This window comes from Castanea sativa, chromosome 1, assembly GCF_040712315.1.
Source record: "Castanea sativa cultivar Marrone di Chiusa Pesio chromosome 1, ASM4071231v1".
In the NCBI taxonomy this organism is placed as follows: domain Eukaryota; kingdom Viridiplantae; phylum Streptophyta; class Magnoliopsida; order Fagales; family Fagaceae; genus Castanea; species Castanea sativa.
In genome coordinates, this window is record NC_134013.1 from 61,775,492 (window position 1) to 61,802,398 (window position 26,907).

General features: G+C 37.4%; 1 protein-coding gene and 1 pseudogene across 1 annotated transcript; one reads left to right on the top strand and one right to left on the bottom strand.

Moving 5' to 3' along the window:
- The first annotated feature begins 12,948 nt into the window (after positions 1-12,948).
- LOC142621881 (mitochondrial phosphate carrier protein 3, mitochondrial-like) lies at positions 12,949-19,120 on the top strand. The gene is made up of 6 exons (XM_075795253.1): positions 12,949-13,484; positions 16,697-17,058; positions 17,144-17,187; positions 18,118-18,332; positions 18,418-18,542; positions 18,630-19,120. Exons 1-6 carry the CDS (start codon positions 13,155-13,157, stop codon positions 18,691-18,693), a joined length of 1,140 nt encoding a protein of 379 aa, XP_075651368.1. The 5' UTR covers positions 12,949-13,154; the 3' UTR covers positions 18,694-19,120.
- Positions 19,121-19,803: 683 nt separating this feature from the next.
- LOC142622219 (V-type proton ATPase subunit C-like) lies at positions 19,804-26,360 on the bottom strand (annotated as a pseudogene).
- Between the last annotated feature and the right edge of the window lie 547 nt (positions 26,361-26,907).

Genomic DNA, 26,907 nt, shown 5'->3' on the forward strand with positions numbered 1-26,907 from the left:
TGTGGCAAAAGTATGCCGACTTGAAAGAACCTCTCTGGGTCATCGGCTACTGGAAACTTCTCTAACTCTTCACAATGTGTCTCCTCTCCTGTCACCATTCCAGATGCATCAGGAGCTGTTAACTGCTATAAGTCTTTGGTGATTAAAGCCGAAGACTCGGCTTCTGTCTGATGCAGTACTGCAGCCGATATGCACTGCTTGGCCACCGATTGGCTGCCGAGGATCTCCTCAACACATTCCCCCGAGGGGAATTTAACTTTAACATGCAAGGTAGAGGACACAGCCCCCAGAGCGTGCAGCCAAGGTCTGACAAGGATGGCCGTGTACGGAGAGTACGCATCACCGACAATGAAATCCACTTCCACCGTTTCTGATCCGGATTGAACGGGCAAACGGATCTGTCCCCTTGGCACAAAAGCTCTCCCCTCTAAGCTTATAAGTGGCGAGTCATAGGGAGTAAGATCCTCCAGCTTCAATCTTAACCCTGTAAATAGATCAGGGTACATGATATCTGCACCGCTGCCCTGATCTATCATCACCCTCTTCACATCATAATTCCCTATCCTAAGAGTGACCACAAGGGCATCATCATGAGGTTGAATGGTACCAACCTTATCCTCCTCGGAGAATCCCAAGACGGGCAAAATGGCCTTCAACCTCTTTGGCCTGCAGCCTACCTCTTCGGCCTGAGAATGGGAAACTGCCATCACCCTGGTGAGAGCCGAACCGGTCCTACCAGGTGTAGTAAAAATAACATTAATTGTTCCTAAAGCCGGCCGAGATGGATTATTCCTCTGATTGTTTGAGCCAGATTGACTGCCCGGCCCGCTAGGTTGGCACAAGTGTTGCTTCAGTTTTCCTTCACTGACAAGCTGCTCCAAGTGGCTCCAAAGGGTCCGACAATTCTCGGTAATGTGGCCCACATCCTGATGGTATTGGCAGAAAAGGTTCTGATTCCTCTTCGCAGGGTCTCCTGCCATCTTACCAGGCCATTTGAAGAAGGGTTCCTTACGAACTTTCTCCAGCAGCTGATGTACTGGTTCTCGGAACACAGTGTTCACGGCCTGAGGTGCTGCCGAGCCGGACTGCCCAACGTAATCTCTCCTCGGCCTGTTATTGTGGTGTCTGTCCGACCTGAAATCCCTTCTCTCCTGCGGGATAACCTTCTCCTTACCCTTTCCTTGCTGTTGGTCTTCCTCCACTCTCTTGTACTCGTCAATACGGTTCATGAGGCGACGTACATTGTGTACGGGCTTTTTAGTCAAAGACTTTCTCAGGTCGTGGTCAGTAGGAAGGCCTACCTTAAAGGTATTAAGCGCCACCTCATCAAAGTCACCATCTATTTCATTAAACGTCTCCCAGTAACGGTCGGAGTATGCTTTCAACGTCTCCCCTTCCCTCATGGTCATGGATAACAGCGAGTCCAATGGTCAAGGTACTCTGCTACACGTAATGAACCGCGAAGCGAATGCTCTAGTAAGCTCCCCAAATGAACCTATAGACCCGGATTTAAGGCCGTTGAACCACCTCATAGCAACAGGTCCCAGGCTAGAGGGGAAAACTTTACACATCAGGGTCTCGTTGTGAGAGTGCACCGCCATCCTCTGGTTAAAGTGACTCACGTGCTCCACCGGATCATTCCGGCCATTGTAGATGGTAAAAGTGGGCTGGGTAAACCTCCTGAGAAGCCTTCCTTTCTCAATCCTCCGTGTAAACGGAGATTTGGAGAGTCGGTGCAATGCCCTACTCATAGCATCGTTGCCTAAGCCCCTAGAATGAAGCTTCTTACGTCTGCGAGTTGGCTGGTCGTCCTCCTCACCGGAGGACGTTGTACTGGTGGGGGAGTGCGACCTTGAGCTATAGCCACCTCCCCTATCCTCCTCTGAGGAAGGATTAGATGAGGACGGTGAAAACCTACGTTTAGCACAGCGTAACTTTCTCTTCAAATGATTGATTTCCTTCTGCATGGATTTAGAACCCTCCTCGTGGGTGGTGCTACCCCCACCATGAGTATGGCTAGCGCCTGGGTATTCTGTATGGACACTTCCCTCACGATCCCTTCGACGTTCAAGACGTTCGAAATGATCTTCCGGTTGTGATCCCTGTGATTCTGCATGGTCAGAACCTAAGCCTGCCATCCTATCCCCACCTCTTCTAGACTAGGTTTCCCACAGACGGCGCCAATTGTAAGCGCACAATTGCACCTGGACCCAAAGACAATCACGGGCTCAGGCCCAATGAGCCTTCAACAATATAAATTTCTAGAGTGTGGGCTTGAAACCCAGGTTAGAAGTATTGGGGGTTTGATAACAATTCCAAAGCTAAAAACATTTATTAACAACAAACAATTATTGCAAATAAATCTCCTCGGACGTAAGCCGAGAACTCCTTTTCTATTATTTCTCCTTTCTTTTTTTTTTGTTACCAAAAGAAGAAGATCCCCCTCTATTGTTCTAAGTTCCCCTTTAAATACTTCTCTTTCTGATACTTTGTCCACGTGTTGTTTTCACCCCCTTCCCCCTAGATATTTTTCCTTAGTGCCTCCGGATAGTGACCAGAAGTTTCCTTTCCACTGTTCAGGGGTCACTTCCCCATTAATGCGGCCAAGGAGGTAGGTGCAGAGTCTTTAATGCGGAAGTGGCAGCCTTTATCTCTGGTATTTCTCAAATATCGGTGCTTCTAGGATATTCAAGGATTCACCCCTTTTAACCATTGGTCTTCACTGAGTCGTCCCTTAACCTTTATAATGAAGTCCCTGGTTCTCCCGTATCCGTCTGAGGAGAAAATCATCCCTCGGAAGAATCCTTGGATCCTCGGCGTATGGGCCGACCCGTAGTACTAACAAAATCTTAACCCAGGAGCAGGTTGGTCCTCCTTAGCATGGCCCAAAGGCCCATATACCCACCGGGGTCGTTTCACTTCCCACAGCATGTGTTTGGAAGAATCTTATTCTATGCACATGTCAATCTTGACCCTAATGAGATCACCCCTTAAAACAAATTGGAACAAAGGCTAAACGCCCTATAAAATCTTACCAGTGGTCTCTTTACTCATATGATAAGTGTTTAATGAAACACTTTGCAAATACATGTATAAATTGCAGAATGACAGGACTTTAGACAGTCGATCATAACAGTCAAGTGAATAGCCCAAGAAGAATAAGAAAAGAAATTGGCCAAATAGGCCACTGTCTCAACAAAGAGACAAAAAGCAAGGGTCATTTCACTAGTCGTCATCAAACGATAAAAGAAGAAACAATAGAAGCCCTTGGTAAGCCTTCGTCCCTAAAGGAAGGAAATATAATCGCGAATGGTCAATATGCTCTAGTCCTTGCACCTTCAAAAGAATGAAGCAAAAAAGATCTAAGCCTTAAACATGAAAGTAGCATGTTAAGCTTAACAAAAGAGATCTTATAACTTGTCAATAAGGGTATAACAATGAAAAGATCAAGGTATGTACATAACAGTATTGTAATTTAAGGTCTCTTGTCAAGGTAACTCATTTATTTCTTTCTTTTTAGTAAGCCATGCCAAATATTATCTTATTAGAATTAAGTGCATATCAAGCTTGCATGATTATCTACAAATATGTATATATAAATCAAGTTGAAAATATTGTTATAAAATTGTTACAATTATCAAAGCTAATATGACTATATTATTAGTAGCATATGTTCCATCGTCATGAATTTGAGAAATTTTATTAAGTCTCCTAGACTTAAAATGTTAGATGATCATGTTCACAATATGGTCATGAGGTTTAAGTCTCAATAAATTCTTGCTGTCTCCGCCAACTCACCAAACTCTTTTTAAATTGCTTTCAAAATTATATATGGTGCAAGCATCTAACAAAGCTTAGTTTAAAACAAGCATATAGTCAAATAGTTTCAATTTTTATATATCATAGAATGCTTCTCTACAATTCATATGGAATGCACTTCGTCAATTGTCATCCATAATTCTATAGCAAGCAATTGCATATTTGTACATTGTCATTCTAACAAAGCTAACTGTAGGGACACGATTTTCAGACCAAGCCCAAAATATAAGGGATCTTGGCCCAATAAACCCAGTACAATAAATTTGTAGAGAGTGAGTCAAAGAGCTAGGCTTTAGTGCATGGATAATAGTTAATATGGTTTTGGATGATGAGCCAACAAGAATTAAACCCGGTTTGTGCAAGAAAGTTTGTCCTCAGCATAGTCCGAGGAGCTCTGTTCTAATATATATTGGATGACAATGGTTACAGCAATTGTTGAGATTGCTATAGTGCTTTCTCTTCTTCTTTTTTCATCCCCTTTTCATGAAGGGCCTCTTCCATTATATAGTTTCTTTTGGATGATCTTAATCCTACACTTGTTGATCCTTTGAGCCACCACTTGAGTGCTTGTCCCATCAGACACCCTTTCTGGCCTTCTGTGAGTTGTGGTTGCCGAGGTAGCACTGTTCAGGGGTCTTTTCCACATAAATGCGGTCTGAAAGTTAGTTGCAGGGCATTCAATGCGGTGTAGCAACTTTCCCTTAGATATTTTTGAGTCCTTATCCCTCTTGTATGTTCATGATGCTCGTCCTTATCATTAGAACTTCCTAGAAGGTCACTTTGATCATTAGAACTTCTTAGAATGTCACTTTGATCATTAGGATCTATATCTGATCTGCGTTTAGCTTATCCGAGGAGATATTTCTCCTTTGACTCGGATTACTCACGATCTCAGCCAAAGCCCCATGTTCTTGGCCGAAGCCCAAGACCCCACAATAGCCCCTCAAAACTCCGATTTTTTCTTCTCATCCGAGGAAAAAAGTTGGGTTTTGAAGTCTTAAGAGTTAATTATGCTTTGATCCTTTGATTTACACTCGGGGGAGTGTCGTTTCACGCGCCCTATATTTGTACTATAAATTGCTCCTTTCAGAGCTACCAATCTAAGGATTTGGTTATAATCTTGGGTCTGTCTTGACACTTAGTGAGAAACAAATAGATATCATGGAATGTTAATTCTCCAAAGTATGTGGTCCGAGGAGTCATGCATAGCTAAGATTCCATTTGAACACTTTGAAAGTTGTCATGGAGTGTTAACTTTCTCACATCATCTGGTCCGAGGATCAAGGCATGATTGAGTTATAGTTTAAACACTTGAAGAGAGATGTCATGGAGTGTTAAATTTTTCACATCATCTGGTTCGAGGACCGATGCATGATTGAGTTATAGTTTAAACACTAGAAGAGAGATGTCATGGAGTGTTAACTTTCCCACATCATCTCGTCCGAGGACCGAGGCATGATTGAGTTATAATTTAAACACGTGAAGAGAGATGTCATGGAGTGTTAACTTTCCCACATCATCTGGTCCGAGGACCGATGCATGATTGAGTTATAGTTTAAACACTTGAAGAGAGATGTCATGGAGTATTAACTTTCCCACATCATCTGGTCTGAGGACCGATGCATGATTAAGTTATAGTTTAGACACTTGAAGAGAGATGTCATGGAGTGTTAACTTTCCCACATCATCTCGTCCGAGGACCGATGGATGATTGAGTTATAGTTTAAACACTTGAAGAGAGATGTCATGGAGTGTTAACTTTCCCACATCATCTGGTCCGAGGACCGATGCATGATTGAGTTATAGTTTAAATACTTGAAGAAAGATGTCATGGAGTGTTAACTTTCCCACATTATCTCGTCTGAGGACCGATGCATGATTGAGTTATAGTTTAAACACTTGAAGAGAGATGTCATGGAGTGTTAACTTTCCCATATTATCTCGTTTGAGGACCGATGCATGATTGAGTTATAGTTTAAACACTTGAAGAGAGATGTCATGTAGTGTTAACTTTCCCACATCATCTCGTCTGAGGACCGATGCATGATTGAGTTATAGTTTAAACACTTGAAGAGAGATGTCATGGAGTGCTAACTTTCCCACATCATTTGATCCAAGGACCGAGGCATGATACTTTGAGAGTTGTTATGGAGTGTTAACTTCCCCAAAGTAGGAGGTTCAAGGACCCGCATAGCTAAGATTCTGTTTAACCACTTCTAAAGATGCCAGTGTGTATTAATTTCCCCAAAGTAAGAGGTCTGAGGACTCGACATAGCTAAGATTTTGTTTAACCACTTCTAAAGATGTGTTAATTTTCTCAAAGCAGGAGGTCTGAGGACTCGGCATAGCTAAGGTTCTGTTTAACCACTTCTAAAGATACTCGTGTGTGTTAATTTTCCCAAAGCAGGAGGTTCGAGGACCCGGCATAGCTAAGGTTTTGTATAACCACTTCTAAAGATGTGTTAATTTCCCCAAAGTAGGAGGTCTGAAGACCCGGCATAGCTAAAGTTCTGTTTAACCACTTCTAAACATGCTAGTATGTGTTAATTTTCCCAAAGCAAGAGGTCCGAGGACCCGACATAGCTAATGTTCTGTTTAACCACTTCTAAAGATGTGTTAGTTTCCCCAAAACAGGAGGTCTGAGGACCCGACATAGCTAAGGTTCTGTTTAACTACTTCTAAAGATACTCGTGTGTGTTAATTTTCCCAAAGTAGGAGGTTCGAGGACCTGGCATAGCTAAGGTTTTGTTTAACCACTTTCAAAGATGTGTTAATTTCCCTAAAGTAGGAGGTCTGAGGACCCGGCATAGCTAAGGTTCTGTTTAACCACTTCTAAAGATGTTAGTGTGTGTTAATTTCTCCAAAGTAGAAGGTCCGAGGACTCGACATAGATAAGATTCTGTTTAACTACTTTTAAAGATGTGTTAATTTCTCCAAAGCAGGAGATCTGAGGACCCAGCATAGCTAAGGTTCTGTTTAACCACTTCTAAACATGCCAGTATGTGTTAATTTCCCTAAAGCAGGAGGTCTGAGGACCCAACATAGCTAAGGTTCTGTTTAACCACTTCTAAAGATGCTAATGTGTGTTAATTTCTCCAAAGTAGGAGGTCCGAGAACCCGGCATAGCTAAGGTTTTGTTTAACTACTTCCAAAGATGTGTTAATTTCCCCAAAGCATGAGGTCTGAGGACCTGACATTATTAAGGTTCTGTTTAACCACTTCTAAACATGCCAGTATATGTTAATTTCTCCAAAGCAAGAGGTCTGAGGACCCGACATAGCTAAGGTTCTGTTTAACCACTTCTAAAGATGTCAGTGTGTGTTAATTTCTCCAAAGTAGGAGGTCCGAGGACTCGGCATAGCTAAGGTTCTGTTTAACCACTTCTAAAGATGTGTTAATTTCCCCAAAACAGGAGGTCTGAGGATCTGGTATAGCTAAGGTTCTGTTTAACCACTTCTAAACATGCCCGTATGTGTTAATTTTCCCAAGGCAGGAGGTCTGGGGACTTGACATAGCTAAGATTCTGTTTAACCACTTCTAAAGATGCTAGTGTGTGTTAATTTTTCAAAAGCAGGAGGTCCGAGGACCCGGCATAGCTAAGGTTTTGTTTAACCACTTCCAAAGATGTGTTAATTTCTTCAAAGTAGAAGGTCTGAGGACCTGACATAGTTAAGGTTCTATTTAACCACTTCAATAGATTAGAAGATATTAATATATACCTTCAAGAACTAGCCCCGCCGTAGAGCCCCTTTGAATTGCTCATGTATTGTTGCCACTTCCTTTAATGAAGGTTCAGCAAACTTGGCCACTGGATTCGCAAGGACCTGGCCCTTGACAGAGGTACGAGGCATGTACTTGATGTCAGAAGCCCCTAGAACTGTGTCCCATTCAGCAATCCTCCCCATATAATTAGCACTTCGTAGTATAGACCTGAGCGGAAGCTAAGTTAGGACAACAATTGTGTGTGCCTAGTGTAGTGACTTGCTCACATAGTAAACTGGCCACCATAATGGCTTTCCCCAGGGACTCTTGCTAATGGGGGCCTTATCCTACCATACTTAACTGTTGCACTCACTATCACACAAGCTCTCCCCACAGACGGCGCCAATTGTAGAGACACGATTTTTAGACCAAGCCTAAAATATAAGGGATCTTGGGCCAATGAACCCAGTACAATAAATTTGTAGAGAGTGAGTCAAAGAGCTAGGCTTTAGTGCATGGATAACAGTTAATATGATTTTGGATGATGAGCTAACAAGAATTAAACCCGGTTTGTGCAAGAAAGTTTGTCCTCAACACAGCCCGAGGAGCTCTGTTCTAATATATATTGGATGACAATGGTTACAAGAGTTGTTAAGATTGCTACAGTGCTTTCTCTTATCATTTTTTCATCCCCTTTTCATGAAGGGCCTCTTCCATTATATAGTTCCTTTTGGATGATCTTTATCCTACACTTGTTGATCCTTTGAGCCACCACTTGAGTGCTTATCCCATTAGACACCCTTTCTAGCCTTTTGTGAGTTGTGGTTGCCGAGGTAGCACTGTTCGGGGTCTTTTTCACATAAATGTGGTCAAAAAGTTAGCTGCAGGGCATTCAATGTGGTGTAGCAACTTTCCCTTAGATATTTTTGAGTCCTCCCTCTTGTATGTTCATGATGCTTGTCCCTATCATTAGAACTTCTTGAAAGGTCACTTTGATCATTAGGATCTATATCTAATATGCTTTTAGCTTATCCAAGGAGATATTCCTCCTCAGACTCGGACTACTCACGATCTCGGCTAAAGCCCCATGCTCTTGGCCGAAGCCCAAGACCCCACACTAGCATTAGTGAAGTGACTTAAGCATACAATTAAAGAAGAAGAAAGAGGAAATTGCTATTACAAACGGCAATGACCATAGTTGTCAAAGCACGCAAAAAAAAAAGAAAAAGGGTTCCAATCATGATAGACCACACCTATAGTCGTCAATAAATGAGAATTGCCACTTTTCATGTTTGAACAGGGGCAACAACATGGCCTAGTTTTTACACCTTCAAAAAATTGAAGCAAAAGAAATCTAGGCCTTAGACATGAAGTATCATGTTGAGCTTTAAAAAAAAAAAATCTTGAAAAGAGAAGAGCTCATCATCTTAAAAAGGGAAAAGCTTGTCAAGAAGATCCCAGCAATAAAAAGATTGAGGTATGTGACAAAATGATGTCGTCATTTAAGGTAACACATTTATCTGTCTCTTTTATATTCGTCTATAGAAATTTACACCTAGTAAGGTCTCATGCAAAAATGTATGTACACTAGACAGATCACAAAAGAGGTAAAACTCTAGGATTACAAGAAAATAAGAAAAAGGCCTACCTAGGCCATTGGTAACTTATTATTCATAAATGAATTGTTCTAACATTCTTTTCTAACCAAGTCTTGGCAAGTGCATGTGCTACTTAATGCAAATATCAACATGGCCTCAAGAAGGTCCAAAACGACATAGCGTCAAGGAATCTTTCTAGTAACAAGTGACAAGATTCTTTAAATGGATGTAAGTCACCAAAAAATGGCTAAGTGATAAGATTCTGCCAAGGCGGATGTACATCACTGATGAAGCCTAAGTGATAAGATTCCTTAAATGGATGTAAGTCACCAAAAAATGGTTAAGTGATAAGATTTCGCCAAGACGAATATAAATCACTGATGAAACCTAAGTGACAAGATTCCTTAAATGGATGCAAGTCACCAAAAAATGGCTAAGTGATAAGATTCTGCCAAGACAAATGTACATCACTGACAAAGCCTAAGTGACAAGATTCCCTAAATGGATGTAAGTCATCAAAGAAAAAAAAATTGACAAGATTTCGCTAAACCGATGTAAATCGCTGATGAAGTCTAAATGACGAAGCCTCGTAACTGGATGTAAGTCACCCAAAAGTGGCTAGGTAACTAAATACCCTTAGACGAGTGTAAGCAGACAAGGATTCTCACACAAACGCAAGTCACATGCAAATCAAGAATATCAATCGTGACAACTAGAAAATGAATAAATGAAGAAGCATCGAAGTGATAAAAAATGGTCGTCCAAAGAAATCACCTTGCCCTTCAGTAGTGATAAAAAATGGTCGTCCAAAAAAATTAACTTGCTCTTCAGTAGTGATAAAAAATGATCGTCCAAGGAAATTAGCTCACTTTCAAGATCAAGCTATGATCTCTCGAACATCCATAAAGACCTTCAAAAAGTAGATACTAAGAAGTCGCCACGGAAATACTAACATTCTTGAAGAAGAAAGTAGTTGAAGATAAAAAAGCCTAAATCTAAACAAGTCAAGAATATTCCCTAAGTCTGACCAGCATAAAGCAAAATTAGACTTGGGAATGGAGGGCAACTGATGAATCCAGAAAAATCATTAAGGTTGTCTATTATTATGGATGACCTTGCATCATTAGTAGGCCATCAAAGATAACCGCTCAACACATTCAATAATGACCATCAAATGTCATAAACTTTTATCAAGACAAAGAACGTTACAATTAAGGTAATAATCATCCTAATTTATGTACAAGTCACCTATAAAAGGGACAATCTGTCTCACTAGCTGAGGTATGTCAAAAACTACTACAAAACACTATTTATATACAATAAATATGAATTGATACTAACTTAAGCATTAGAGGCTCTCCCACCGGGCATAATCCGATGGTCTCTTCAATTAGTCCCTCCATTATTTTGCTACAAAACACTGTTTATATACAACAGATATGAGTTAATACTAACTTAAGCATTAGAGGCTCTCCCACCGGGCATAATCTAGTAGTCTCTTCAATTAGTCCCTCCATTATTTTGCGAGTCCTACAAGATCGTCAAGGCCTCCGGGTTGGATGAATGACCCAATTGCCAATTTTGGCATTATCAGTTTCTATTGCTGTTATACTTTTTTTTTAATTATTTTTTATGGGGAGCTACATGATGGAAGATGTATTCATTCTTGATTTGAACCAAGAACCTTTCGACTAGCCTCACGTTTCAGAAGCAAAGTTGGCAAAGGCAAAACTAGTAGAATTGGGAGCACGTATTTGATAGCTAAGGCACTAGGAATGGATTATGATGACAAGAAGGCAGCAAGTAGTAGTGGCTAGAGCCGCTTCCTCCCTGTCTCTACCATTTGTGTGTGTGTGTGTTTTTTGTTTTTAAATAAAAGTTTTTTTTATTTATCAAATTCAAAATTTTAAATTAAATATTAACTAAAGTGTAAAACAGCGTCGTTTTGACCAATTTAACGGTGCAATTTAACGGAGAGTAAATAGATGACTGAATTAAATATAATTAAAATTTAGAGGATTGAAATAACAAAAAATAAAACTTAAAAAGTAAATTTTACATTTTAACCAAAATTCTTCAATCTTTCCACCTCCAGTACGGAGAATATGAGTTCAAGTCTTCCACTCCCTCTTTCAAAAAATAAAAAATAAAAAATAAAATCTGCTCTTACTATTCCTATATTTAAGACCTTTTACTTTTCAATTCTCTTTTGACGGACTATTACTTTTCAATCCTTTATTTATTTTTATAGGACTTTTCAATTCTTGCAATATAAAAGCATATATATTTCATGATCAACTCAATTCTTACAAGCAGTCTAAGTTTAACACCTATGCTATCATTGACCATTTGCTGGGCATGTATATGCATAACGAATATAAAGTTCATGCTAGAGATTATTCCTCAACTTGTACGGTAAATTACGTAACCCATTCTATGATTATCAAAAAATAAAAAAAGTTACGTAACCTAATATGTGATTATCAAAAAAAGTGACCTAACCCATTATATAGTCGAAGTCGTTAAGTCGCAACTTGTAATCAAATTTTACTTTCCAATTCAATTGTCCAAAAAATAAAATTTCAAATTATGATGATAAATATAATATTTCTTGCACCATTTTAATTTATATCCTGTATATCATATTTTAATTTTAAAAAATATATATTTTGAAATTAAATTGTTAAATTGTACTCTTATATTTTTGGTGTTCTTAATATGCATACCAAATTTAATTCAAATTGAATATAATTAGTATTTAATTCATAAACATATTTTTTATGCATAATTTAAAACTAAAAACTTTTGAAATTTAAATATTTAATTGTTGATATAACTATTAATATTCAATTTTCTTAAATATTTTTCAAGTATAGAAAATATATTAAAAATATAATTTAATTATTGATTTGTAAAATTTAACATCTAATAAAAATATATAAAGAGAGTTAAAAAAAATGTAATTTGTAAGTGGATTAGTCAAAATTATCATTAAAAAATATATATATATATGTATATTTATATATATATATATATATATATATATATATATATATATATAGGCCAAAAATGGGCAAATGCCCTTTTTGTGCAAAAAAACCAGCGTTGTGTCCCCTTTCCCAAACTAATTAGGGAAATGCATCTATTTTGAAACTCAATTTTCAATGTAAAACTCGATTTGTAGAAAATCGAGTATGGGGCAATCAAACTAAAAATAAAAAAAAAAATTGCATGAAACTCGAGTTCATAGAGCTCGAGTTCTATGCAAAAACGCCGCTATAGGGCTCCATGAATGCAGCCATATTATCAAAATTAAAAAAAAAAAAAAAAAATTGCAAGTTTGATCGCTCCATACCTATAGCTTTTTTAAAGCCCTATAGTGAAGTTTTAGATGAAACTCAACTTTATCCATCCAAGTTTTTTTTAAGTTTGATCGCCCCATATTTATAGCTGCGTTAAGGGAGTCCTATAGCGACATTTTAAAACTCTATAGTAGTGTTTTTGCATGAAACTCGAGCTCTATGTACTCGAGTTTCGTGTTTTTTTTTTTTTAGTTTGATCGCCCCATACTCGATTTTCTACAATTGAGTTTCAATAAAGAGATGTTTTCCTAATAAGTTTTAAAAAAATGACAAAATACTAAATTTTTTTTGTGAAAAATGGGCATTTGCCATTTTGGCATATATATATATATATATATATATATATATATATATAAAAGGAGAGTATGAATAGGCCTTTTTTTTTATTATTATAATTTGAAAAAGATTCCAACAAAGGCTGCTGTGTGTGGTTACTAAAGTCAACAACATCCGATAAAATTGGAACTATACAGTCAACAATTGAGCCCTGACTCTTTCTCCGATGGCTCTCTCAGATAAAAAATGCTATTGGTAAGCGGACTAGTCAAAATTATCATATAAGGAAAGTATAAATAGGGCTTTTCTAATTTGAAAAAGATTCTAACAAAGACCGCTGTGAGTGGTTACTACAGCCAACAATTGACGCCTGAGTCTCTCTCTGACCCTTCCTCCGATGGCTTTCTCAGATAAATCTTCGCGTCAGTCTCTGATCCCAAGCTTCCTCTACTCCTCTTCCTCCACTGTCTCCACCTCACACAAATCCTTTGGTCTTGACAGAGCCATGCTCGGTGCTGCTGCGCCACCAGCAGCAGCAGCAGCAAGCTCCAACAACGGCGTCTCGTCTCCGACCAGGAACTTCGTCGTTCCGGCACCGAGCGAGCCTGGCAAGATCGAATTGTACTCGCCGGCCTTCTACGCCGCCTGTTTCTTCGGCGGTGGTATCAGCACCGGTCCCACTCACATGGCCGTCACTCCTCTCGATCTCGTCAAGTGCAATATGCAGGTCCGATTCTTCTACATCCCTCACTCTCTTCCATTTCCAGCTCCTTTATCTAGCAATATTATTAAAAAGACTAAGTAACGGCAAAATATGCTAAAGAACACGATAATGGAAAGTAAGATCTCTCTCTCCTCGCTAAATCATGGAACTGCTTTCTAGTATGATAGAAGGAATAGGCTCTTAGCGAATCCGCAATATACTTGAAAAGTCTTTTATAAAATTTCCCAGTGAGCGAGAGATCACCTCCCCTCTAGAAAAAGCTTTGAAAACCACTTCTCAAAGATTGCCTGAATCCTGATCGAAGCCAAGCTCCCTTGCCAATTGGGCAGCTCTCCTCGCGGCTAAACTCTCCACCACTTCCACGGATGAGGCCATTGTAATTTTCTCTGAAAGCCCAGCCAACACTGTCCACTTCCGGCGTTGACTTTGTTTGGGAAAAATAAATTGATTCAACTTAATTTTTTTTAACTTAATTATTGGTAATTTTTTTATGGGACTAATTTTTTTATGCCGTAAAATTTTGTTTTAGATTTAATTTATTATTTTTTATGGCTTTTAAAATGTACAAAATGTTAATACTATAAAATTTTTATAAATTGTAAATATGGTGGTTAGTTATTGATAAATAAAAAATTATGAAAAAATGCAAACTAATAAAAATTTGTTATTTTAATTATTTGTAAAAATATTATAAAACATTTGTGGTTATAATATTTTTTTTTTCCTAAATTAATGACATTACTAAGAGGATAAAGTGTAATTTTATTAAACTAAATTACTAAATTGAGTACTTATTAATATACTTAATTACCGTTTGTATCACGTATCAACAGTATATTAAAGAAAAGTTAAGTATTTTCCGCCGTGAATAATAAGCCAAAAATTAATTTTTTTAATGGTTTACCGCAATAAGTTTTCAGCCCCCTAATCCATGTATACCTCCGTCCATGCTTGCTATCTCTGATCGACTACGGCGAGTCCAGCTTCCAGTGACTCTTCAAACATTGCATCGTCATGGTAACATCTCTAGCCGGTGGATTCCAAGTAGTTCTGCGGTTTAGGCAGATCAGGGGCCCGATTCTGGAATTCTGAGGGCAGAGCTGAAGCAGCTTCGAACGCTTTCCGAGTTGGGAGGCTTTGTTCATTACATCGGAGCTTGTTCCTTCTGAACCTGCAAATAGTTCCAGTTTCCGTGGTTGTGTACTGATTAGACTTATCAGGTCCGAAAAAGATGCAACTCGTGGAAAATCACTTCGTACTCCACCAAAAGATTGGTCCCAGATACAGTGGATAGTTTCACACTCCCAAAGAGCATGTATGGATAAGCCACATGAAGGTTTTCACCTTGCATCGCTTGGCGTATCCATCTTCCATATTTCATTCTAGAATTTCTTCGATGCTTCATTACCTGAACTGGTTGCCCTCTCTCTCTATCATCCAACTCACTGAGAACTGTTTACCAAAAAAAATCACTGAGAACTATTTTTGAGAATGAAATCACTGAGAACTTGATACCCCGTTTTGACAGAGTAACATCCCAATTTTTCTCTTGGCCACACTAGCATATCCTCCTGCACAGTCATACATAATGGAAGAGCTAAAATCTTCTAGGCCACGAAAGGATAAAACAGAGTTCCAACTAGAGATGAATTCCAGGAACCTCCACCCGTTTGTATCAGATAAGACACAGGAACATCATCTGGGAGTACACCACCCGGAGAAACTATCTTGGATGCTTAGTTCCCAGGCAATTAACCAACAATCTTTGTAGATACGGACATTTTTTTCATCCCCAATCCTTCACCTCATCCCATTCTCAACCAACCTACGAGCCTTTAGAATACTTTGCCAGGCATAATATCCGGGTTGACGGGGAATGAAATTAAATTTAATGAATTTTTTACTAAAACTCTCAATATACTCGTAATATTCAACTATTTATTTTAAAACAAGGGTCTCATAGTAATATTGTCATAAAATGATTTCATTCATTTTTCTTAACCTTACTCTCAAATAAAGTTACTTACATTTGATTCATTTCCATTTCTTTATTTTAATGGATCCAAATAAGGACACTTAACTCCATTTCATTCATTTTCCTTTCTTAAATACATTCTATATCTTTCTATTCCCTTGTGATCATTTTATTCCCTTATGAATTCTGAAATGAAACTTTAGTGTTTTACCTAACGATTCTCTACTTAGATTAGGTACCCGTTTGGATCCTATGTCTAGTGTCCACGTTCTGCGTTTTTGCCTTTTTTTTTTTTTTTTGTGACCAGCACCTCTTGCACTGTTCATGTCCCATGAATAGTGGCTTAAGGCAAAGCTACTGTGTTTTTGGCAGTAAACAGTAACTCAAAAATTATTTTTTTATTATTTTCAGCAATAAGTTTTCAATTTTTAGCAAAATAAGCGGTATCCAAACGGACGCTAGATTTGTGTGTATCAATATTTATTTGAGTGTTTACATCGTGTTAAAGCTTTTCTCCATTTTCATAGATTTGAGATTTCATTTTCATGTTCTAATTTCTTTGGATAGATCACTACTGAGGTAGGGGTTTATTGATTTGTTTTCCGAAATTCCTTTCATGGAAAAATTTTGATTTCCTTATGGAAAAATTTTCAGATCTGTGAATAGAGTTTGCGATTGGATTTTTTTTTTCTCAATTTAGTTCATATTCTTAGCTCCTAAATTAATTATCTAAGATTTTATCTATGTTGATATTGTACTCAGTAACTCAGTTATTTATAGTTAACAGTGTTACATTTCAAGACGATTTTCTTTGTGGAATGTATTAATATTCCAATTACTTTGTTTCTTGGTCCTAATAATGAACCTCGATGGGTCATATCATATCATGTGCTCTTCTTAAAGAATAAACCTTAGTATTAGCTGTAAGTTGATATTTTGTTTCGACTTCGTTCGAATTGTGGTACGAATAATATGTAGAAACATGGTCCATACTTTATTTGTTTCCTCAAATATCACCTAACATGAATGAAGTCCATTGCCAATGACCTTTGGATGCTGGGTGAGGCTGAATTTGGGGTTCAAAATTTTGCATCCCCTCAGATGCGAGAGTATGTTCAGTCTTACGAATGGGATAATTTGACGTAGCGTTTATGTTAATCTTTCAACAATCAAGAGGTGGTTGTCTAATATGATATGTACAGGAATGGTATTCAATTAACGTTGAAATTTTTGGTTTCAGATTGACCCTGCAAAGTACAAAAGCATCTCATCTGGTTTTGGAGTGTTGTATAAGGATCAGGGTTTCAAAGGCTTCTTCAGGGGTTGGGTACCAACCTTGCTTGGTTACAGTGCTCAGGGTGCCTGCAAGTATGGATTCTATGAGTTCTTTAAGAAGTACTACTCTGACCTTGCTGGACCTGAGAATGCAGCCAAGTACAAGACGTTGATCTATCTTGCTGGTTCTGCATCTGCTGAGATCATTGCTGATGTTGCACTTTGCCCTTTTGAGGCAGTGAAGGTCCGGGTTCAAACACAGCCTGGTTTTGCTAAAGGTCTATCAGATGGGCTTCCTAAATTTGTTAAATCTGAAGGCTATAGAGGGTATGCAAATCAATGTGATTCTTTAAATATATACGACCTTTTATGCTATTGAAGTATTTCTAACTGATTTGTCCAATCATTGCAGGCTATACAAGGGACTGGTTCCTCTCTGGGGACGTCAGATTCCATGTAAGTTGGGGTGGGGAGAGAATTCGAGTGTTAATACTCTGTTACTAACAAAAAAAATGCAATCCAGTGGTTTTGGAGCACCAAAAAACAATATACAAATAAATAAAAGTAACATAATTTCAAATGCCAGAACATACCTCCCAAAATTGCACAACAAGATTAATGTTTTGAGATGAATCTCTATTAAACCATATTTGTTTTCATTTTTATAAGTAATAAATTTCCTGTAAAGAAAATTGCATTCTGGTGAATACTATGTTCATTTTCTGTTTTTCAAGAGGCTGTCAAGAATGCAATCCACATTAATAGTACTGAACATGTGATTATATTGTGAGTACCTGTTTTTTACCTCCACAAACTAAGAGCCCGTTTGGTACGTGTTTAAAAACTGAAAATTGTTGTTTGAAAATACAAACCAAACACCCCCTAAGTTACATTGGTTCTCATTCTTCAATTGTGAACATCTATTGTAGAAGCAAAATGAAGTCTATGCTCCCTTCATCCCATGAAATAGTCCACATTTCCATGGTTTTAAAAATTGGAATGGTCAAAGAACTAAAAATGGGTCCGGTTCTCTGTTTTTCCAGTTGAATAGCCAGGTTTATTGGACCGGTTCCATGTTCAGTTCCTAGTTCAACCGGCCAGTCTGGTCCGATTTTTAAAACAATGCACATTTTCCTTTTCTAATGTTCGGATGATGTTCTTTGGCTTCATCTCTTGCGATTTTTAATGAAATTGTTTACCTATAAAAGAAAAATCTCTCTCTAAATTTGTTCAATGGTGCTATATCTATTAATTGACTTCAAAAACTTTCTCCAGGGTTTGATAAAAGAATATGGCAAGTGCTCAGTTCCCTTTAAGTTATTATTTATGCCTTCTTATCTTCATAAATTTTCACTCAGTTTTGAAAGATCATGTTCATTCTTGCAGACACAATGATGAAGTTTACATCTTTTGAGACAATTGTGGAGAAAATCTATACGCATGTCATCCCCATACCGAAGGACCAGTGTAGCAATACTCTGCAGCTTGGTGTGAGTTTTGCTGGTGGATATGTGGCTGGTGTATTCTGTGCCCTTGTGTCTCATCCTGCTGACAATCTTGTTTCTTTCCTCAACAATGCCAAGGGGGCAACTGTTAGTGATGTGAGTGGTTCTCCTTAGCATGGTTCGCATTTGCCTTTCTACTTCTTTACAATATCTTTGACCCTACTTGTTTTGGTTTGTTCAGGCCGTGAATAAGCTAGGTGTTATGGGTCTCTTTACCCGTGGGCTTCCTCTCCGTATTTTCATGATTGGAACTCTTACAGCAGCTCAGTGGGGAATCTATGATTCCTTCAAAGTTTTTGTGGGATTGTAAGTCCTTCTTATAGGTGTTTTGAGTAAATATGATTTTTCATGTTATTGAGTTTAATTGCTAATGGGATTTGGTTTTATCTTCAGTCCAACAACTGGTGGTGTTGCTCCTGCTGCTTCCCCTGCTGCTACTGAGCTTGCAGAGGCATAGAATTTCAGATGATCAGCACAACTTTTTGTCATTTTGTTGAACGTAGGAAAGATTATTATTGGGTTTAAATTTTAAATTCTTTAAATAAACAATAGGATTGTTGAAGTTGTTTGGTGGATGGCTCTGAATCCAGACCTATCTCACTAGTCTTCACCAAACCTTGCCAAGCTCCAGCTCGCATTGTCATGGTCCATACTCCATACGAAACAACTAAACGGTCGAGAGATGCAGGGACAGAACCAGGATTCAAACTTAGGGGGTCAAAGTTCTTTGTTCAAAGATTAAAAAAAAAAAAAAAAGGAATATTAATACTAGAGGTTGACAAAGTTGCTTTATTAGCATTAATTTATTAATTATTATTTGTATTATTTCTTTTGAAAAAAAAATTTAATAGTAGGATTTTATAATCAAGAGTTTTGTAAGTCAATTGACATGTTTTAATATTTTCAAGGTCTAATTAATTTGTGGATGGAGCGATCAATATGTGGCATAAGAGTTGTCTCTATGGCTATGAGGGTGGAGTCATTTGAGAGGGGCATAGAGTTTCCAAGTGAGAGGAAGAAATTGGGTAAAATTTATTGGGTTTTTGTGATTTTTTTTGCTAAGATTTGTAATTGATTTGTTGTTATTGTTTTTGCTTAGATCGAATTTATGATTTGTCCAAAGATTTTCTTATTATCCAAATATGTGCACTTTTTTCTTGTTATCTATTTGTTGGATTTCTTGGTACAATTTGTAAATTTTTTGGGAAGGGGGGCAAGTGTATAAATTTAAGAGCCAGAATTAAAATTCTTTTTTTTAACATACATGCTAGTATTCTTTTTTTCAAAGATTGTGGGGGGGGGGGGGGCGCCATGGCCCCCTCAGCCCTTGAGTAGTTCCACCCTGAAGATATGTGACGGTAATCAACCATATAGAGTAGTTCTGTGAGCAAAACAATTCAAAGGCAAGTGAATGTAGTACATTTGCTCAGGAGGGCGCCATGGCCCCCTCAGCCCTTGAGTAGTTCCACCCTGAAGATATGTGACGGTAATCAACCATATAGAGTAGTTCTGTGAGCAAAACAATTCAAAGGCAAGTGAATGTAGTACATTTGCTCAGGAGAAAAAAAAAAAAAAAAACAGCATTACGTTAAATAAATGCATTGCATTTTCAAATCATTAATACAATATGATTATATAATACACCAAGAGCATTATTGTCAAGCTTTGTAAATGAACAATTAAAGAATTCTGTAACTAAATTTAATATACTCTACAGTATCACTGAACACTTGCATTGTTATAGCTGCCTAAAGGAATGCTTGGACTAGGACTTTGAAATAGACGAGAAACTCAGATTCAGCACTAATCATATGAGATTTATTGTGAAGGAGACATATGGATGGGCATCAGCATCACCTGCCAGACCAGCCACCCCTCCTCCGGCTTCATCTTCAGTTTTCCAATATCCGCTGCACGCAAACATTAAAGGAAAAATCTCAGGAAATATTAATCAGATTAAACAACTACCACTAAGATATACAAATGAACAAAATTAACCGACTTCCAGATATACAACATTGCATTCAGTATCATCCTATGTATTATTATATAGGTGCATTTGGTGAGATCCCAGGTTCAGGGGGCACAAAAACCATACACATCATAATTGAGTTGCCAGATGTGCTCCCAATTTTTTGAACTTAAAAAGCATAAAGGACTGAAGTGTTGGAAGTTCATATAGAAGATTGGAGAATATGATAAAGTGCTTGCAAAGAGAGTTTAGAGTTTAGCTTTATCAACAAAAAGTTCCTGAAGTACTAAATTTTAAACATCTTCACAGCCTTCATATTTTCCTTGACCATACAGTATAATGAACCTCCTAGGTACACTGAAACAGGTGACCATTTCATATAAAATGATCTCATTAGTTAATTAAACAATGGATCTTGAGTTCATCTGCATCTACATCGAGGACAAATGGCCCAGGCTAAGAAGACTACGTCATCATTAGTTGATTATTGAGATTACTCATTCTATGCCATAAAAGATACACAAAGGTTTATGGACTTGCCTGTTTGCACTGTCACACAACCCTTCAACGATTGAGCGTACTTTCTTCTCACTTTTAACTGATGGAGCTAAAACACATGCCTGAAATCATTTCAACAACCCATGCTCAGTCAAAAACGCAAATGCTTGATTGAAAAACCACAAACAAACATAAGAGCCAATATACCAAGAAAGACGGCGGCAGACCATATCTCAGAATGCTCTCTGCAAAAACACGTACAGCACAAAAGTGCATCCAGGAACTGAAAACCTACAGCTACAGGAAGGAAATCTATTCAGTATAAAAGAAATATAAGAAATATTGCAGCGGGCAAGACAACACCTATGAGAACAAGTACAGCAACAATGTATACAATGAGAATAATAGTAATTATAATTGAAATAACAGCAAAACTAAAAAATTGTAATTCAAAAGTGCAATTTGGAATATTGTGAGTAAAAATGAGGAGCAAGAGGCAGGTAGACTACAGTAATGGACACATAATTTAGAAAATATTAAAGATTTGAAAAAAAGAAAAAAGAAATATACCTCCCCATAACTGTTATAACACCACTGCAAAAGAGAACTTCTCAAACTTCCCTGATCTTGCAGTAATTATTCTAACTCCTGCTTCCGACTCTCTTGTGCTTCCGGACTATATTTTTAAAATCACAAATCTGAATCACATATTAAAATAACAAAATCACTAATTAGATATCTTCCACCTTGTCAATTGCTGAAATTAGTACAACAATTTCTATATGCTGATATGCATTTCTGCTTTGCAGATAGTTCACATGAACATGCCAGGATATATATTTTAAATGGCATGAGGGAGATTCACTACTGTAACATCCCTGGATCTAATTAACACTTCAGGAAGCATATGCAACTTGAACAATATACTCACTTGAAAACCTCTTTCGCGTGCAGCTGTTCTAAAATCGTCTGCAACACGACCAAAGAGTGTCACAGTATGAAGAGCATATTCATTATCCTCATACAACTTCTTGGATGACCTGGGGACCTGAAAGAACATAGCTAGATTAATCAAACTTTGAGTAAGATTACAATAAAAAAAAAATATAACAACATGAGTACATCTATTCCACATATTTAAAATGTGTGATGGATAAGTTGATCAATTAATGTGCAGTAGTGCACCCATATCACATTGTCAGAAAGGAAGCGTACTAAAGATCACCACCCACCACAATATCATCGAGGACAAAACAACAGGAAATAGAATATATAACCAGAAATAAAAATCAATACCACATAGCTAGTTAAAGTCTCATAGCTGGCCAACCAGTCTCTCTGTGAATACTTGGGAACAATTGCAAGTAGAGTCACTAGATGTTCTGAGGTAATTATATCCTCTGGTTTCACTAGATTTGAGAGATCCCGCACAGCTATACTGAAATATGCAGAAAGGTAGGTCAGCTAAGATACTAGAATATTTTGAGCATATGCTGCAATTAGACTTGGAAAAAAATAGGATTACGAAGAAGAAAAAGAAAAACTAATACCTACCACTTTGCTTTCGGTTTATAGCATTAAGCTGACTGCGCACGTTGTTGTATTCAGCAACACGAACCTAATATTAAAGACAAAGCTTTAAAAGCCAAAAATATTTAATTCAATATGAACAAGTTTTAAAAATTCTTTTGCCTCATTATAAGGTGGCAGCCAGTCATGTTAAAAGCAAAATACATACATGCATAGAAAACCATGAGGACAGTAAAGTAAACACTATTCTCATAATAATCAAATTAAAAAAACATAAATACTCATCCAGCAATTTACTCCACTCTACTTATCACAAGGTTTCAGGGAAACAACATTTCTATGCTCCTTTTTTGTTACCTCCAAGTCATGACCAAGTCTGTGCAACACTAATCAATTGCTGAGTTAATTGCATAACTGTCATAGCCTGAGGAACGCAGGTGATAAAAACACCTTGTCATGCACCTGATCTCTAGTTATTAGTGATCAGAAGTTAGTGCATGATTAGTTGTGTAATGATAGGATGTCCATGTATTACAGTTAGTTAGAGGCTGTTAAGAGTAGTTACTAGTTGGTTGGGAGTCTCTAAGCCATTCTTGGCTGAGGCAATGTATTAAGAGTTGTATTTGCCTTCCTATAATACTTAGACACTCTTGTAACAGGGGATATATGAAAAAAATGCAAAGTCTCCTCAATTCTCTTTCAATTTCTTTTCTTCATTTCTGGAGGTGAATCCTCGAATAAGTCAGTTATTTTCCCATCCATCTATAAACTCCATTTAGCCAAACACTTAGACACCACCACCACCATTTCATTTAAGCAGATTTTATACACGCTTAAGTTTCATAACCATGTCTGCAAGATCCTACACACTAAAGCCAATAAGCTCTTAACTCAAATGAAATTTCCCCAATAAGAACAGAGTGGAAGCTGAACTGTGCTTCAAGACCCATGATGAGTGAGTAACTTACCACCCCTCCCCCCCCCCCCCTAAAATACACTTTAGAAGAATTCAGGTAGAGGTTTTTTTTTTTCTTTTTTTAATTTTAATGTCAATGTACACTACAGGATTTCATCATACCCATTATTCTCTAATGTATCCTTGGTTTTACAATTGTAAATCCCTGTGCTTCATTCACAGACATCTATCCTTCCAATTTTTGGCACCTTATTGTTCATTCTTCTCCTCCTTTATCACGAACAAGTAGTGATACATCCAGCTAAGGAGACCCCACACTAAAGATATCCACAAGCCACAAATCATATATCATAAGCTAAACAGAAAACAAAATACATACAGTAGTCCAGTGCAGTGAACTGATGATTTATTATTAACACCTAACCATATCGCAAAGCTCATTGTAAAGCAACTTATATGTCCATGAAATTCTCTCTCCACTAATCTCAAATAAGCTTAACTATACATTGTTGTCAATGTCTGGTTTACTAACAAGCAATTGTTACTTGTATCTGCCTTCAAATAACAAATAACCAACAAATAAAATCAAGAGAACCTTAACATGTATTACCTTAAGATCATCCTCAATCTTTGATATTTGACTTTGAATGCCATCTACAATCTCTCTCAAGGGCGACATAGTTGGGTACTTGGCTTCATCCCAAACAAACCTTTTCCATTACAAAGACGAAAAGAAAATTTTCTGTTAATAACACCTTGATCACTCGCAATAATAATTAAGGGGGAAAAAAACCAAAATCCTAAGTCCAAAAAACCTTAATTGATTTATAGAATTGCCATTTACCTAGTGAGATATGAATCAACTGGTACTCCATCAACGGAGAGAGCATTGCTCTCCACGCCTGATACCCTCTCCAATTCCTCAATCTGACGCCTGATCTTGTGCGACACTCCTTCCACAAAGCTGTTTGACTACACATTTCCACAATAAAACTCCAAAATTTAAATTTTTTTGTTAAAAAATTCCCTGAAATAACATATCAATGTCAACATTGCAATCAAATTGCAACAAAACTACAGTGCATATGAAAGTACAGGTTCCATGAATCATAAAATTCCATAAAATATTGATAAAAACAGAAAATATACTGATGATGTCGAAAAAATCACCAGTAAGTTGCAAGTACTCTCCAACTCGAGTCAACACCTGCAAAGAGAAAACAAAGTGACCTAAAAGAGAGCACCGGTGTGGTGCCAGCCAAAAACCCTCCGAAGGTCAAGTTAGAGTCTTAAACAACCCTAAAGTGCCAGAGTTGGGATAGTTGTGCGTACCTTTGTGTCATAAGGGTTTTTGGGGTTTATATAGTGGTATGGAGCCGAAATAAACGTCTTGGTGAGGAAGTACTTTCCTTTTAGAAGAGTAATTTGTGGATCTTTGCATAGACTAAGAATGAAGGTTGGATTACTCCTTCAGCTTTTACCTGCCAAGGTCGTCAGCCAACGTGCGCCTCCTACACTGTCGTCAGCCTATGTACGTCTCCAAAAAGAACGTCAGCTAAGGACCTTCACAATCAAGGTCGTCAGCCTTGACTTCGTTAGCTTGATCATTTAGCCTAACGTCGCCACGTAAGGGGTGTGGCCTCAAACGTCAAAAGAAGGCGTCAATGACAATGGCTGACGGATTGTATATTCTCGTCAGCCTTCTTAATATACTGATAGCTTGTAAAAAACGTCACTATCATATACAAATTTAAATTAACAGGAATACACTCTGTGAATCAAAAAGTTTCGAAATTGGATTCAGATGAATGCTAAATTTTGTGATTGAATTGCCAATTTGCCATAGAACTAAGTTGAGAAATTGCGGATTCTATAATTCAAAATAATATGTAAAATATTGATTAAAAAAATGATAAATTTGTATTTTTTTTTTTTAAAGGAAAACAATCCATGAATAAATAAAAAGTTTTTGAAATTGGATTCTGATGTTGGCGGAATTACCTTCAAGAGATCATCGCTGAGAGACAGGAGTGAGTCTAGGGTTCCAACACGAAGATTAGGAATATTGAACTGCAAAAATTAAATTAAATTAAATTTTAAAAAAGAGAAATTCTATGTAGATGAAATATGCTTATGGGGCCATTTATGTGGCTTTAATGCAAAGTTGGAAAGCGTCCTAAAAATATAAGTCTTGGTTCTGGAAACCAGCAAGATCAGAGGATTTGGTGTTTGGTGGAGCTGAAAGAAGCTAATAGAGCCCTCTGCTCTGCTTCAAAATCAGGAAACTTTAGTTGTGCAGCACACAAAGCAAGAAGAGGAGCAATCTCAAAGCATTCTTTTATTGGTTGGCTGGCACTAAAGAGCATATTTTCTTTGAATGCTGAATGAATAAGAGAGTTAGAATGAGATCATGAGTCTATGTCTGATTTCAAACCCTCCTTCTAATTGGGCAGATCTTGTAAGCTGTGGTACCATGAATCTTAAATGAATAAATTTGAGAGCTACTCGCCTACTCTCTGTAAACTAGCTTGATGGGTTTCTTTCTGTCATCTTTGGTTGCAAAGAAATGCTAAGAAGAACTGAAAAATGAAGACCCAAATAGTTAATAGCATAAACATGGATGTGTAAGCTCTAACATTGGTGGTAACTGGTGAGTACTGGTCAATTCTTACGAGGGTTCTTTGATTTCTTGGAATTGGGGAATGGGAATATCCTTGTTTGTATGATTATACAATCCCCGACACTGTAGTGAGTGAGCTAGTTCATTAACCATGTCTGTTAGTATTAGGAGAAGCAGTTTTCATTCAAAAGTTTATAATTTTGCAGTGTCTAATGGTGTTTAATTTGTTGTATTCATGACCAGGTTGATATGGTGTAATCATGATCAGGTTGTAACTACTTTTTGGCTTTCAATAACAAGAATATCTGCTGATTTATCATTTATCAAAAAGAGAGAGTGAGATAGTGCGTGTAAGTAGATGAAATTGAAGCAAAGAAAAACAGATCTTGCAAGGAAATGAGAGAAAGAGAGAGAGAGAGTGAGTACTCTATAGAGAGGAGTGTCGAAAGAATGCTTAGAGAGTTGGTCTTGTAATCGGTTCCACAGAGAAGACGCGGAGTTCTGAACCGGAAGAGAGACCACCCAGTATCTCGTTGCCATTCAACCTTCACTTTCCAAAAGTGAATATAACAAAAACACAGAGAGAGAGAGAGAGAGAGAGAGAGAGAGAGATTTATGCAGGCTCTACAAAATGGTGGAGAGACGAAGCTTCACAAAATTATAGAAAGTTTGTGTATGGTAATGCAGATCATATCTGGCAATGGACATAATAAAAACCAATGAGCTCACGCAGTGTCACTAAGGTCTGCATTGTTTTATCCCTTAAAAATAAAGGGCTGCATTGCTGCTTTTTTAATTTTAATTTTTTTTATGAATGCAATTTTTATCCACAATGTAAAATATTGGCCAAAATACATTCTTGATTTCTAAAATTTACATTTAGAGCACTTTTTAGACTTTGATATTTCTAATGAGCAATTTTAGTCGCTAAAAGTTTGTTTGTATATTGAATATTTGTTGAAAATTGAAAATTTATTACTAAAAATATTGTAGTAAAATTAATTTTTAAAGCCAAAAAGCTATTCACGAATATTGTATCAGTGTTTTTGTGCATTGGCTAGTCTATAAACAGTGTCATAAGACCAGTCAAGATAACACAAACGCAACTTCAGTGCTAGGTAAACTCATACTAAAT

Excerpts from the sequence above, each read along its gene's own strand:
- LOC142621881 (XM_075795253.1), top strand. The coding sequence starts at position 13,155 with ATGGCTTTCTCAGATAAATCTTCGCGTCAGTCTCTGATCCCAAGCTTC. Across the intron at positions 17,059-17,143 it reads AAATCTGAAGGCTATAGAGG|GCTATACAAGGGACTGGTTC; the intron begins GTATGCAAATCA and ends CAATCATTGCAG. Across the intron at positions 18,333-18,417 it reads AGGGGGCAACTGTTAGTGAT|GCCGTGAATAAGCTAGGTGT; the intron begins GTGAGTGGTTCT and ends TGGTTTGTTCAG.